Source organism: Taeniopygia guttata, chromosome 21 (assembly GCF_048771995.1).
Source record: "Taeniopygia guttata chromosome 21, bTaeGut7.mat, whole genome shotgun sequence".
Classification (NCBI taxonomy): domain Eukaryota; kingdom Metazoa; phylum Chordata; class Aves; order Passeriformes; family Estrildidae; genus Taeniopygia; species Taeniopygia guttata.
In genome coordinates, this window is record NC_133046.1 from 5,161,723 (window position 1) to 5,175,361 (window position 13,639).

At 62.8% G+C, this 13,639-nt stretch overlaps 1 protein-coding gene across 4 annotated transcripts; it reads left to right on the top strand.

Annotated features, from left to right (window-relative positions):
• The first annotated feature begins 214 nt into the window (after positions 1–214).
• Positions 215–13,062, top strand: PHC2 (polyhomeotic homolog 2). Of its 4 annotated transcripts, none has more exons than XM_072917275.1 (15): positions 215–342; positions 3,277–3,462; positions 3,543–3,701; positions 3,772–3,849; positions 3,930–4,091; positions 4,689–4,793; positions 4,862–5,075; positions 5,554–5,891; positions 6,844–7,003; positions 8,060–8,253; positions 9,631–9,759; positions 9,853–9,989; positions 10,707–10,848; positions 11,580–11,874; positions 12,307–13,062. In XM_072917275.1, exons 2-15 carry the CDS (start codon positions 3,319–3,321, stop codon positions 12,459–12,461), a joined length of 2,412 nt encoding a protein of 803 aa, XP_072773376.1. In that variant the 5' UTR covers positions 215–342; positions 3,277–3,318; the 3' UTR covers positions 12,462–13,062. The 4 variants fall into 4 exon arrangements, with proteins under 4 accessions (XP_072773376.1, XP_072773377.1, XP_041576248.2 ...); XM_072917276.1 differs by having other exon boundaries at positions 3,555–3,701; XM_041720314.2 differs by having other exon boundaries at positions 216–342; positions 9,631–9,760; positions 9,875–9,989.
• Positions 13,063–13,639: the final 577 nt, after the last annotated feature.

Consider the following 13,639-nt stretch of genomic DNA (forward strand, 5'->3'; position numbering starts at 1 on the left):
TTGCCATGGCGACCCCGCTCCCCCCGCCGCCCCCCCCCCCCGCCGCGGGGTTGCCATGGCGAGCGCGAGCCGCGGGCGCGCGGCGCGGCGGGCGTGGCGCGCGGGGCGGGCCGGGGGCGGCGATTGGCCGGGCGGCCCCCACGTGACGCGCGCAGGAATGCAAATGAGCGATGGCCTCGCGCCGCCGCCGCGCCGCCGCCTGAGGGAGGGAGGAGGGAGCGGGCCCGGCCCGGCCCCGCCGGGACCCCCGCGCCCCCCGCTCCGCCGCCCCCCGCCGCCGCCGCCCCCCGGGCCATGGCACGGCCCGCCCGCCGCCTCCGCCTCGCCCGGCCCGGCACGCAGGTACCGCGCGTGCCGCCGCTACCGGGCCCCGGCGGCTTTGTCTGGGCCGGGGGGTGGGGGGGAATGGGGGTCTGAGGGGAGGGGGGGCCGCGCATGCGCACTCGCCGTGCCTCAGTTTCCCCACCCGGGGCCGTGGACTCCGCCGCTCCCCACCCCGCGTGGGGTCCCCCATTTCTCACCCGTATCCGTGTCTCCCTTCCTGCCCTTTCTCCTGCTCTCCCTCCTTTGGTTCTTGACTCTATTATTATTATTATTATTATTATTATTATTATTATTACTACCTACCACCCACCATCATATTCCAGTGCCCCCGTGTTATCTCTAGCCCCCTAAACTATATCTGACCCCCTTGTCTTCTATCCCACCCCTTGCCATCCTATCCCACTCCCCATCTTCCACCCCCTTTTCTGGTTTTGCACCGTTAGTATTATTCCCACCCCCTACCATCATGTTCCAGTCACTACTGTTTTGTCTGACTCCCCCTTTATTAAATCTGACCTCCTCTTTTCTATCCCACCCCCTCTAGTGTTTTTCACCCCTTACTAGGATCTTGCATCCCCCCTCTTATCATTCCCTATGTCATATCCTGCTGCTCCCTATCCTGCACCCCTTTATTGTTATTTTTGCTCACCCCCAGTCATTTGCCAGTGCTTGCTGTTACCCCTGACCCCCTGTATTGTATCTCACCCCCCAGTGTCATATCTGACCTCCCTCACTTCTATCCAACGCTGTCATTAGTATTTTCCTCTCTTTCCCATTATCTTCCACTCCTTCCTCTGCTTTTGCTCCTTATTACTGTTCCCATCCCATCATCATTTCCCAATCCCTACTTTTTTATCTGACCCCACTCTTTTCTATCCCACCTTCCCACCATATCCCACCCTTCACCAGCACCTTACATCTCCCCTTATTCTGAAGTCCCATATTATTCCCCCCATCTTCCCCCTCTTTATCCCATATTGCCCCCACAACCTGTCTGTATGTCCTCCAAGATTTCCCTACCCCCTCATCGTTTGCCACCTCCATTTTTGGGCTCAGATCAGGGAATTACATCTCTTCCTGTCCTGGCTGTGGGACCCCCCATGTTCCCCCCACCCCAGTGGGTCCCAGCAGTACTTAAAATTTTCCCTTTTTTTGTTATTTTGGGTGGGTGTAATAGTTTGGGGGTTTGACCTTTGGGTCAAAAGTGAGGTGTCCCCATTTGACAGTGCAGATTCCCTGGTGGGGTTTGGTGTGGGTGAGGGCAGGAGGCTTGGACCCACAATGGGTGGGAGCTGTGGGGGCTTCCTGGGCTTTGCCCACCCCTGGAGGATTGGCTCCAGATGGGCCTGGTGTGATCCCTCTGTGTCAGTCCCTGCGGTGACCCCGTGTGAACTCGATGCCACCAGAGCAGAACAAACAGGTCTGTGGCTGTTGGTGGGAAAAGTGCTGCCTAAAGCCTCTCCAGCTGATGCTGAGGGCGTGCCATGGATGCAGACCAGAGGGTGGGAAGTGTCACAGGCCACTGCCACAGGTGGATGTCCCACCCTGTGCTTTGCCACAGTGGCATCTCAGGGGACAAAGCCCCACGGGCTACGCAAGGCCAGGACATCACTGCTGCCATGTCCCTCGTGTGCCGGGCTGGGATGGCCTGGTGGGGCCGTGCTGTGGCATAGTGACCAAGGCCACCCTCAGTGGCTGCTGTCTTCAGTGTCCCACACTGTTGTCCCCGGTCCTGCTGTGGTGGCACTGCAGGGGTTCAAATGGGTGACATGGCTGGAGTGCGGTGGCTGTCGGTGACCATGGAGCCTCATGGCCACCACAGTGGCCATGGTGACAGAGGTGGCACCCACAAAACCCGCGCTCTGGCCCCCACATCACTGTCCCCATCCTCCTCCTGTTCTTCTGTCATGCTGTCCATCTTCCTCCTGCCATCCATTTGTTCCTCTTCTTCCTTCCGTCTGCCTTTCCCCTCGTCTGTTTCCTCTGTCCATTCTTCCTTGCATCCCTGCATCCCTTCCTATGTCCATCCAGCCTGTCTTCCATCCCTTCCTCCCTTTTGTGTCTTTTCATCTGTCCATGCTTCCTCTCTCCCATCTGGTCTGTTCTTCCCTCCATCCCTTGGTCCCTCAGTTTCCTGCTTTTTTTCAGCATTTCTTTCTATCCTTGGATTCTTTCCTAATTCTGTCCATCTGTATATCCATCCATCACTCCTTCCTCCTGTTCTTAGAGCCATCATTCCTTCTGTCTGTCATTTATTCTGTCTGTCCTCCTGTCCATCCTTCCTTCCGTCCTTGACCCCTCCTTCCTTCTCTCTTTGTCCTTCTTGTCTCTTCTTCCTTATTTATTTCCATATGTCCTTATGTCCATCCTTTTTTCCCTCCCTCCTCCCATCCATTTTCCTTTCTGCCCATCCACCCTTCCATTTGTCCCTCCCTTTCCATTCATCCTTCTGTCCGTCCCTTTCCTTCTCCTGTTTGTCTTTCTCTCTGTCCTTCCATCCTTCATCCCTTTCCTTCTTCCACCTGTCCTTACGTCTACCCTTTCCTAGTTCCATAACTCCCTTGGTTTCTCTCTTCCCTCATTTCTTTCTCTCCATCCATCTCTTTCCTACTTCCCTCTGTTCCTCATTTCCTTTTGTCTATCCTTCATCCCTCTCTTCCTCCAGTCCATCTTTCTATCCATCCCTACCTCCTCACCTCCATCTCCCTGCCTTCCAGCCTTCCCTCTGTCCACTCTCCTGTCCTTTTCCTCCCTCTGTTCTGTCCATCCTCCTGTCCATACTCCTTTTCCCCATTTTCCCTGAGGTGCTGACCCCCACTTTAGTGGAGGAGGATGAGCCGCAGGCTCTCCCATCATTCTTCCTCTACCCCACCTTCCTCCTCCTCTGTGATTCCAGCCCCCGTCCCTCATCTGGCCATGATGGATCCCCCTCACTCTGTGTCTCCTGCCCAGCTCTAGTCTGACCCCCTTCCACCATCCCGCCCCGGCCCCGCCATGGAGAATGAGCAGCTCCCGGCTCCAGCTCCTGCCAGCAGCGCCGGTGGCACAGCCCCAGCGCCCGCCAGCACCGCGGCCACGCGCCCGCCCGGGCCCCAGATCTCCGTCTACAGCGGCATCCCCGACCGCCAGACCGTGCAGGTACGGGGCAGGGGGCACTGGGGGCTTGGGGGGCGTGGGGGGGTCGTGGCGCAGCCCGGGGCCACATTTCCTCCCCAAAGGTGATCCAGCAGGCGCTGCATCGGCAGCCCAACACGGCGGCGCAGTACCTGCAGCAGATGTACGCGGCGCAGCAGCAGCACCTCATGCTGCAGACGGCCGCGCTCCAGCAGCAGCACCTCACCAGCGCCCAGCTCCAGAGCCTGGCCGCTGTCCAGCAGGTATGGGCACCCCGCGGGCATGGGGGTCGCTCGGGGCTGGCACACCCCTCACCTTCGCCTTTCCCCCAAGGCAAGCCTGGCGGCGAACCGGCAAAGCAGCTCCTCGGGCGGCAATGGCACCCAGCCGGCCCCGGCACAGCAGCCCACGGTGAGTCCCTCAGCCTCTCAGCACCCCGCCCGTGCCCACCTGCAGCACCACCCCGACCTTCTCCTGATGCCCCATTCCAGATCAACCTGGCGACGTCGCCGGCGGCGGCACAGCTGCTGAACCGGGCGCAGAGCGTGGGGCCCGGGGCGTCGGGCATCGCTCAGCAGGCCGTGCTGCTGGGCAACACTGCCTCACCCGCCCTCACCGCCAGCCAGGCCCAGATGTACCTGCGGGCACAGATGGTAAGGGTGGGGCTGGGACACGGTGGGCCTCAGCATCCTGATGGGGTGCCCAGGACCATTAAGGTGCCCATCATCCTGTTGTGGGGTGACCGGGACCCACCTCTGTGGGTCCCGGTCACCCCACAACAGGATGATGGGCACCCTAATGCCCATGGCCATGCTATGGCACTGGGGGTGCTCATTGTTCTGTGTGGCATGCCTGGGACCCGTGGGGAATCCATAGGGTGCCCAGAGCCTGTGGGGTGCCCCCAACCCTTCTGGGGCTCTGAGGACCCCACAAGGTGCCTATCACCCTCAGACTTTGTGAGGTGCCTTCACTCAGCTGAGGGAACCCAGCTCCCATATGGGGTGAGCCCCATCCCACTGGGGATGCCCAGACCCCACAGAGCACCCAGATCCTCACTGGGAGTACACAAGCAGGCGCTCTTTGCCTTTTGGGGGGATGTTGGGACCCTGTCCCACATTGGGTGTGCCTGTTCCTACGCTACACAGATAGATAGATACCCATGTGCCACCCTGTAGGGACACAGAGGAGGGACACACAGGGTGTGCCACCCCTGACGTGGTGAGCCGTGCACCCACTCTCCCTGTCCCCAGCTCATCTTCACACCCACGGGCCCCGTCAGCGCTGTCCGGCCCGAGAGCCCCGCGCCGGCCCCTCCACCGGCCCCGCCACCTGCCCCACCACCCACCACCCCTCAGGTGAGTCTCCCCACCCCTGCCAGCCCCACGGGATCTGCCCTGGCACCCCTGACCCGCTGCCGTTGCAGGTGCACAGCCTGGCCCTGCGCCCCGCCGGCCCCCACCTCCCTGCCCTGGCCATGAAGCCCCCCGGGGGTGCCCCTCCCCGGGCTGGCCCTCCCCGGGGGCCCCCGCCCGAGCCCCCCGCCGAGCACCTCAAAAAGGCCGAGGGGCACGAGGGCCGCACTCACGCCCTGGCCCGCACCACCGCCCCCGCTGCCACCCACCCGCTCGTCACCCCAGGTAAGGGACTGCTCCGGGGCGGGGGACACCCCTGGGTGCTGGGGGAGTCACGGGCTAGCCACGCTGAAACCTAGTGATGGCCCACACTGGTGTGTCCGTTGTCACCTCCCTGTATTTAGGACTTTGTGGGTCCATCCCCTCACTGGCAGGGGCCCTGCTTGGGAGGGTCTCAGCACCCATAGGATCCTGTGGGGTGCAGGGGGCTGGGGCAGTGAGGGTGTGAGCCAGGGGACTCGGTGAGTGCTGGAGCCTGGGCTGCTGCACTGGCGTGGCTCCCGAAATTGGGGATCGCCTGCCCCGGGACAGCCTGAGTGCAGCTTCCCACAGCAGCAGCAGGAGCTGGCAAAGCTGATTGTCACCAGAGGGAACAGACACAGAGCGAGCAGCAGCCTCCTGGAGGGGGATGCTGGGGGTGGTCCCGTGGGGCTGAGGTGCTGGTGATGAGGGGGGATCTCTGTCCCCATTGCTGTCCCCGCAGCCTATGCCCCGCTGCAGCCCCCCCAGTTCCTGCAGCAGCCACCGAAGCCGATGCAGCCGCAGCCACCGCAGCAGCAGCAGCAGCAGTTCGTCATCCAGCAGCAGCAGCAGCAGCTGGGCCCCCGTGGGCAGCCCCCCTCGGGCCCCCCCACAGCCCCCCAGCTCCAGCCCCTGCCCCCTGCCAGCCCCAGCCCGGGCCCCCAGCCCAAAACAGGGGTGCCCCAGGGAGCAGGGGGTGAGGGTGGCCCCCCCAACGGGCACCCTGGCTGCCACGCTGCCCCCCGCAAGTTCCAGCACGCCTCGGCTGTCATCCTGCAGCTGCAGCCCACCGGCCCCACGGTGAGGGGTCCCCAGACCTCCCCCCAAACCTTCATCATGAGGGGCCCCCAAACATCCCCCAAAGCCTTCCCAAGCCTCCCACCAAACTCCCCCCAAACCCTCATGGTGAGGGGCCCCAAGCCCTTTGGTGGGGGGAGCTCAGGGGAGGGAAGGAGGAATGGGGGCGCTGAGTGGGAGTGGGGATGTTGGGGAGTCAGCTGTGTGCACACGCGTGTGAGTGCACAGTCCCTGCACACGTGTGTGTGCATGTGTGTTCCTGAAATGTGCATGGGGACCCAGTTGTCACGTCAGTCTGCAGCTGTTCAGGTGTGCACGCCTGGGCCACACTGTGTGTGTGTACCTGTCCCACACACTGTGCGCACAGGTTTGCCCCGTCCACGGCTGTGTGTGCCTGGTCCTGTGCATGGGGAGCATGTGGCTGATGTGTGCGTGTGCACATGTGTTTGACCTTGTATGTCTGACCATGCATGTGTGCACTGGACCCATGCACGTGTGTGCACAGCCTTGCCAGATGCATGCACATGCATGTGTGCATATGTGCATGTGTCTGCTCCCTGCACGTGTGTGCCTCCTCGCCCCAGGTCCATGCACATGAGTGCAGACGTGCTTGCCTGACCTGTGTGTGTGCACATGTGCTTGAGCCATGTGTGTCACACTCATGCCAGACCCGTGCACGTGTGTGTTTGTAGAGGTGTGTACAGGCTCCCTGAACACATGTACAAATGTGTGTGCCAGATCAGGTGTGTCTGGACACACGTGCCGGACTCCAACACACGTGTGTGCATGTGCATGCCCGCTCTCGGCACATGCTTGTGTGTGACCCACGCACAGGTGTGCACACTCCAGCCGTGCAGGTGCATGTTCCTGCGCCACCCGCACACGCACCTGCCCTGAGCCCCGCACGTGCGTGTGCACCCCTGACCCTGCCCCACGCGTGTCCCTGCCACCACAGCCGTCCCTCGCGGTCCCCGAAGGCGCCCGCCGGGACCCGCTGCCCGTGCCGAGGAGCGCCGAGAGCCCGCCCGCCGCCCCGCCGCAGCCCCCCGCCCTCTCACCGCCCGCCGCCCCCCCGGGCCCCGACACCCCCGAGGGCGAGCGGCCCCTCGCGCACGGTAAGCCCCCGCCCCGCTCCCGCAGCACCGGCTGGTGGGGTGAGGCAGCCCCGCGGCACGGGGAGTTGCTGCCGGGCCGTGCTGCGGGAGCGACCCCGGCCCGCGGTGACCGGCGCGGGGCTCGGGCTGCGTGCGGCGCCCGCCGCTGCCGCCAGGGGGCGTGGGGGGCGCACCGGGCTGGGGGCGTGGCCAGGCCCGTGTGGCTCCGCCCCTCGCGGGGCGCTGCCGGTGGGGGCGGGGCCCGGCGGGGGGCGGGGCCGGGGCTGCGCGCGCGGCGGCGGCGGCCGCCAATGGGCGCGCGGGGGCGTGTCCGGCGCAGGCCCCGCCCCCGCCGCCGCCTTTGTCCCCGCTCGGCCCCGGCCCCGCTCCCGGCGCCGCTCCCGCCGCAGCCCCGGCCCGGGCCCCCCGCCATGGCCCCCCCGAGCCCCTGAGCGCCCGGTAAGTCCGCGCCCGCCGCGGGGGCCCCGCCCGGCCCGGGGCGGCGGCGGCGGCGGCTCTGACCTCACTTCCGCATCCGCCCCCGGCCCCGGTCCGGCCCCGAGGCCCGGGCGAGGGAGGGGCGGGGGCAGCGGTGCCGCCGCCGCCGGACAAAGGTGATGGGGGTGCCGGGGCCTGCGCGGCCCGGGGGGGGCCGGGCCGGGGCGGTCTGGGGGGAGAGGGGCCGGGGCGGGCCGGGCTGCGGCCATCGGGCCCGCCGGAGCGCGCCGGGCGGCGCGGGGGTCGGCTCGGGCCCTGCCGCGGCCGTACCGGGGGCGGTTCGGGCTTTGCCGGGGGAGATCGCGGCTGGCCGGGTTTGCTCGAGCCTCGCTCGGCCCGTTCTGGGGGAGATCGGCGCTTTCCGGTGTGGATTGGGCTGCGCTGGGCCTGGCTGGTGCCCGTTCCTGCGCTCCCGGGTGTGTCCGGACCCCTCCGCGTACCCCGGGGGCCCCTCCGGCCCTTTCCCAGCCCCCGGAGGCGGCGCTGGGAGCGGCGGCAGCTGCTGCCCGTCCCAGCTGTATGGAAATCGCGGCCCCGCGTCACCGCCCGCCCCTGAGCCGCGTGTCCCGCTGTCCCCAGAGCCCCCCGAGCGCCTCCATGCGCAGCCCCGCATTCCCGGGATGACCTCGGGCTCCGGCAGCGCTGCCGCCACCGTCGCCGGCGCCGCCCCCCACAATGGTGAGAACAAACCGCCCCAGGCCATCGTGAAACCCCAGATCCTCACGCACGTCATCGAGGGCTTCGTCATCCAGGAGGGCGCCGAGCCCTTCCCGGTAACGTATCCCGCTCTCCCGCCGCCGGGATTGCGGCCGGTGGGCAGCCTCGGGGATTCGGGGTCCCAATCATCCCCTGCTTGGTCATACGGGAAAGGGCCGAGCCGTTCCCGGTGGCGATCCTGCGATCTGGGGTTTATCCCGAGCCTGGGGGCTCTGCATCGCTCCGCGTTTTGTCACTCGTGTATCCCAATGTCCCTACCCCTGTTACTGGATTTGGGAGGTTGGGAATGGAGCACCCACCCACCATCGTGAACCCCCAAATCCTCACTTGTATGATCGAGGATGTCATCCAGGAAAGGGCAGAATCATTCCCAGGAATGTATCTCTCTTTCTGCATCCGTATCCCTGATTTTGGGGCCCCCAAATCCTCCACCCGTGTGTTGAGAGCTTCATGACTGAGAATAGGGCAAAAATGTTCTGGTATGGTGTCCCCCCCTCCTTACCGGTTTCTGGGGCAGAGGGATGTTGGGAATGGGCATCCAGGCCTTTGAGAACCCCCAAATCTTCCCCCACATTACTGAGCTGTTCATCGTTCAGGAAGGGACTGAGCTGTTCCTGGTAACGTATCCACCAATCCCTGTCCTCATCCCTGGATTTGTGTGCGTGGGAGGGGGCTTCTGTATTTGGGGGGTTGGGAATGAGGCAGCCAGACGATTGTGAACCTCCAAATGTTGCACATGTCATTCAGCATTGTCCAGGAAGGGGCAGAACCATTCCTGCTAATGCATTCCTCCCTCCCTATCCTTGCTTCTGTATTTGGGGGCTGGGGAATGGGGCATCCACACCATTGTGGATCCCTAAATCTTCACATTTTTAAGTTCCTTATTGAGCCGTTCCCAGTGATGTATCCCCCTCTACATGTCCTTGTTCCTGGATGTGGGAAATTGGGAAGAGGGCTCCTGCATTTGAGGGGTTGGGAATGGGATGCTCAGACAATCATGAGCCCCCAAATCCTCACCCATGTTACTGAGCATTTCCATTATCTGGGAAGAGACAGAACTGTTCTGGGAACATGCCTGTTGTCCTTCCTGGAGCTGAGGGATTGGGAAGTGGGCACTGGGATTCGGGGGGCTGGCAGTGGGTCACTTTGACAGTTATGAACCCTCAAACTCAAAAAATTGAGCACTTCAGCATCCGGGAAGGGGTAGAATCATTCCTGGTAATGTATTTTCTTCTCCTTATCCTTCCACCTCGACTTGAGGGGTTGGGAATGGGTCACTCAGAGAATAGCTGGACCCCACACCCTTGTCACCATCACCCAGGACGGTGCAGAGCTGTAGCTGGTGACAATCCCCCTCTCCTTCCCCTCATCCCTGGACATTGGGGGTGGGAAGGAGCCGGTGGGGCAGCGCTGCAGCCGCGTGTGTCGCACAGGTGGGCCGCTCCTCGCTGCTGGTGGGGGCCCTGCACAAGCAGTATGCGCAGGAGCTGCTGCCGGACAAACTCCCAGCGCAGGACAACACCACCACCACCGACTCGGACATGGAGGAGCCGTACCTGCAAGGTAGCGCCCGAGCCCCCGGCCCGCCCAGCCCCTGGGAGCCCCCCGGGATCTCCCCGGAGCCCCTCGGCTGAGCTGGCTGGTTTCTCTCTCTGGGTGTCCCTCCACGCCCCCCAGAATCCAAAGAGGAGGGGAACCCCCCCAAGTTGAAGTGTGAGCTCTGTGGCCGCGTTGACTTCGCCTACAAGTTCAAGCGCTCCAAGCGCTTCTGCTCCATGGCCTGTGCCAAGAGGTAACCCCAAAATCCACCCATCCCCTCCTTGGTGGGGTAGAGGTAACCCCAAAATCCACCCATCCCTTCCTTGGTGGGGTAGAGGTAACCCCTAAATCCATCCATCCCCTCCTTAGTGGGGTAGAGGTAACCCCAAAATCCACCCAGCCCCTCCTTGGTGGGGTAGAGGTAACCCCAAAATCCACCCATCCCCTTTTTGGTGGGGTAGAGGTAACCCCAAAATCCACCCATCTCCTCCTTGGTGGGGTAGAGGTAACCCCAAAATCCACCCATCCCCTCCTTGGTGGGGTAGAGGTAACCCCAAAATCCACCCAGCCCCCTCCTCAGCCAAATAGAGGTAGCCCCAAAATCTGCCCAAGCAGGGTAGAGGTAACCCCAAAACGCACCTGACAGAGCAGGTGGAACACCAAAACCCATCTGGACTCTCTTCAGTGGAGTAGAGGTAACCCCTAAAATCCACCTGGGGTGGTGGGAGTAACCCCAAAATCCACTTGGCAAGAGTAGAGGTAACCCCAGAAATCACTTGTCAGGGTGAAGGTAACCTGAAAATCCATTCAGCATGGGAAGGGTGACCCCAAAATAACCACCTTTCCCCTCTTCTTCAGTGGAGTAGAGGTATCCCCAAACTTCCCCCGGTGGAGTGGGGACCCCTCCATGACCCGTGGGGACCCCTCCATGACCCGTGGGGACCCCTCCATGACCCGTGGCTCCGTGCAGGTACAACGTGGGCTGCACGAAGAGGGTGGGGTTGTTCCACCCAGATCGCAGCAAGCTGCAGAAACCAGGAGGGCCCCCCCACGGGCGGCGCCGCAGCTGCAAGGGGACCCTGCCCCCCCTGAGCAAGGACAGCAAGAAACAGGTGAGGGGGGACAGGAGCTCGTCCCCAGCTGGGGGCCAGGGGCTGTCCCCAGCTGGTTTGGCCTTGGGGATGCAGTTTGTTCCCAGTTTTGGGAATGTGGGCTGGTCTCCAAGTTGGGTTTGTCCCTAAATTTTGAGGGCACAGGGTGGGCGCTGAGCACAGGGTGGGCGTCCCCATAACAGGATCCCCAGTTTTGGGGGCATGGGGTGGGCACTGAGGCTGAGTTTTGGCCTCGGGGGGGATGTGGGGCAGGTGCTGAGCCTGGGGTTTGCCCCTGGGTTTTGGGGCAGGTGCTGAGGCTGTGGTTTGTCCCTGAATTTTGGGGACGTGGGGCAGGTGCTGAGGCTGTGATTTGCCCCTGGGTTTTGGGGATGTGGGGCAGGTGCTGAGGCTGTGATTTGCCCCTGAATTTTGGGGATGTGGGGCAGGTGCTGAGGCTGGGGTTTGTCCCTGAATTTTGGGGACATGGGGCAGGTGTTGAGCCTGAGGCTTGCCCCTGAATTTTGGGGACGTGGGGCAGGTGTTGAGCCTGTGGTTTGTCCCTGAATTTTGGGGACGTGGGGCAGGCGCTGAGGCTGTGATTTGCCCCTGAATTTCGGGGACATGGGGCAGGCACTGAGGCTGGGGTGTGTCCCTGAATTTTGGGGACGTGGGGCAGGTGCTGAGGCTGGGATGTGTCCCTGAATTTTGGGGACGTGGGGCAGGTGCTGAGGCCAGCACTGCCCCCGCAGCCCCCGGGGTCTGTCCCAGCGGGGTCGGTGACGGCGTCGTTGCAGCTCAACCACAGCCAGGAGGATTCCAGCCGCTGCTCTGACAACTCCAGCTACGAGGAGCCGCTGTCGCCCATCTCCGCCAGCTCCTCCACGTCCCGGCGCCGGCAGGGGGAGCGGGACATGGAACTGCGGGACATGGAGCTGCCCGACGTGCACGGCCGCGACCTGCCCGGCCTCGGCCACCGCTTCCTGCCCAGCGAGCCCAGCAAGTGGAACGTGGAGGACGTTTATGAATTTATCCGCTCGCTGCCGGGTGAGGAATGCCCCGGGATCTGCCCACAGATAGCCAGCAGTGCGGTTTGGGGAAGATTTGTGTCCCTCAGGGTGTGTTCAAGGAGGGATCTGCTCAAGGATAACCCCAAGATTGTGGTTTTGGGGAGAAATTTATTCACAGAGAACCCCCTAGATATATTTTTGAGTAGGATTTACACACAGATAATCTCATAAATACATTTTTGGGGGATGATTTACTCACAGGGGAGGGGAGATTCTAATCACAAACCATTAATATGTTGGGGAGGGGGCAGAGGGACTTACAAATAAACCTAAGGAATAATTGGAGGAGGGGGTTTACATATGCTAACTCCCTAAATAGATTTTTTTGGGGGGATTTAAGCACAGAGAAACCCCTCAGTGTATTTTTGGGGGCTCTGAGAGGCTCTGCTGATGCTGCCCCTCCCCACAGGCTGCCAGGAGATCGCGGAGGAGTTCCGGGCGCAGGAGATCGACGGGCAGGCGCTGCTGCTGCTCAAGGAGGATCACCTGATGAGCACCATGAACATCAAGCTGGGCCCTGCACTCAAGATCTACGCCCGCATCAACATGCTCAAGGACTCCTGAGGGGGGGGCACGGGACCCCACTCCCCCCGTGGGACCCCCGACCCTCCCGGGAGCCCCGCAGGACCCCCGACCCCAAACGCGGCCCCGGGGAGGGGGCAAAGGGGGGGAAAGACACTTGTGAGCACACCCAGCCCCCCCTGCCCCACCCGGGGGTGTAAATAGCCCGTAGCTCTAGAGCCCCCCCTTCTCCAGCAGGGAGGGGGTCCCCACGTGTCCCCCATGTCCCCCCCAGGTCAGCAGAGCCAAGCAGGACGGTTGCCTTAACGTGTGCTCCCTCCCCCAGCTGGGATTGGGGTCCCCAGGGAGGTTTGGACTTCCCCCCCAAAGGGGGTCAGGGAGAGGTGGGGGGCGCGGAGGAGGCGTCACCCCCCATTCACACACACCCCCACTCACTGGGCTGGTTTTGGGGGCAGAGGACAGTGGTGGGGGTCCTCCCCCAGGCAGGTAAGGACCCCCCCACTGCCCCCTCAGCCAGCACGATCTTTTTAAGAAAAGAAAAGGAAAAAAAAAAAAATTGAAAAAAAAACACATGGTCCCACCCCCCGTTTTCCTGGTTTTTTTTTTTTTTGTTTTTAATAAACACTGAAAAAAAAAAACAAACCCCTGGGATTCTCCCAGTTTTCTTCAGTTCCCACCCCCAAATTTCTTCTCATGTAAATTAAGGCAGCAACTCGGGGATGTCTCCAAGTGCTACCGTGGGTGGTGGGACAGCGTTGGTGGTGTCACCTGGGGTCCCTGCTGCCCCCCAAGCTGGGACATGGGGTGATGTTCCCCTGTGGTGACAGTGGGACCCTCCACGCCCCCAGGTGACCCCCAAGTCCCAGTGCTTAGGGGGACACAGGGTCCCCAAGTTGCTGAGGTGGGGAGGTGGTGGCATGTCCCTGGAGAGGTGTCCCCAGAGCCGGTGGTGACACGGCCACTGACGTTGGTAGCAGTGTCCCAAAAGGTGCTAAGCACAAAGGTGAGCTGTCCCCAAAGCTGGTGGCCAGGGCGGTGACACAGCCCTAGAGCTGGTGACTCTGGAGATGGCAGCCACTGTGCCCTGTCCCTGAGGCTGGTGGCTGCTGTGTGGTGACCCCAGAGCTGTGGCCACCATGAGGTGTCCCCAGAGGTGGTGACAGCTGCTGGAGGGTGCCCAGACTGAGCTGTCCCTGGGCTTGGTGGCCACACTGAGGTCT

Excerpts from the sequence above, each read along its gene's own strand:
- PHC2 (XM_072917275.1), top strand. The coding sequence starts at position 3,319 with ATGGAGAATGAGCAGCTCCCGGCTCCAGCTCCTGCCAGCAGCGCCGGT. Across the intron at positions 3,850-3,929 it reads CCCCGGCACAGCAGCCCACG|ATCAACCTGGCGACGTCGCC; the intron begins GTGAGTCCCTCA and ends GCCCCATTCCAG. Across the intron at positions 4,794-4,861 it reads CACCACCCACCACCCCTCAG|GTGCACAGCCTGGCCCTGCG; the intron begins GTGAGTCTCCCC and ends CTGCCGTTGCAG.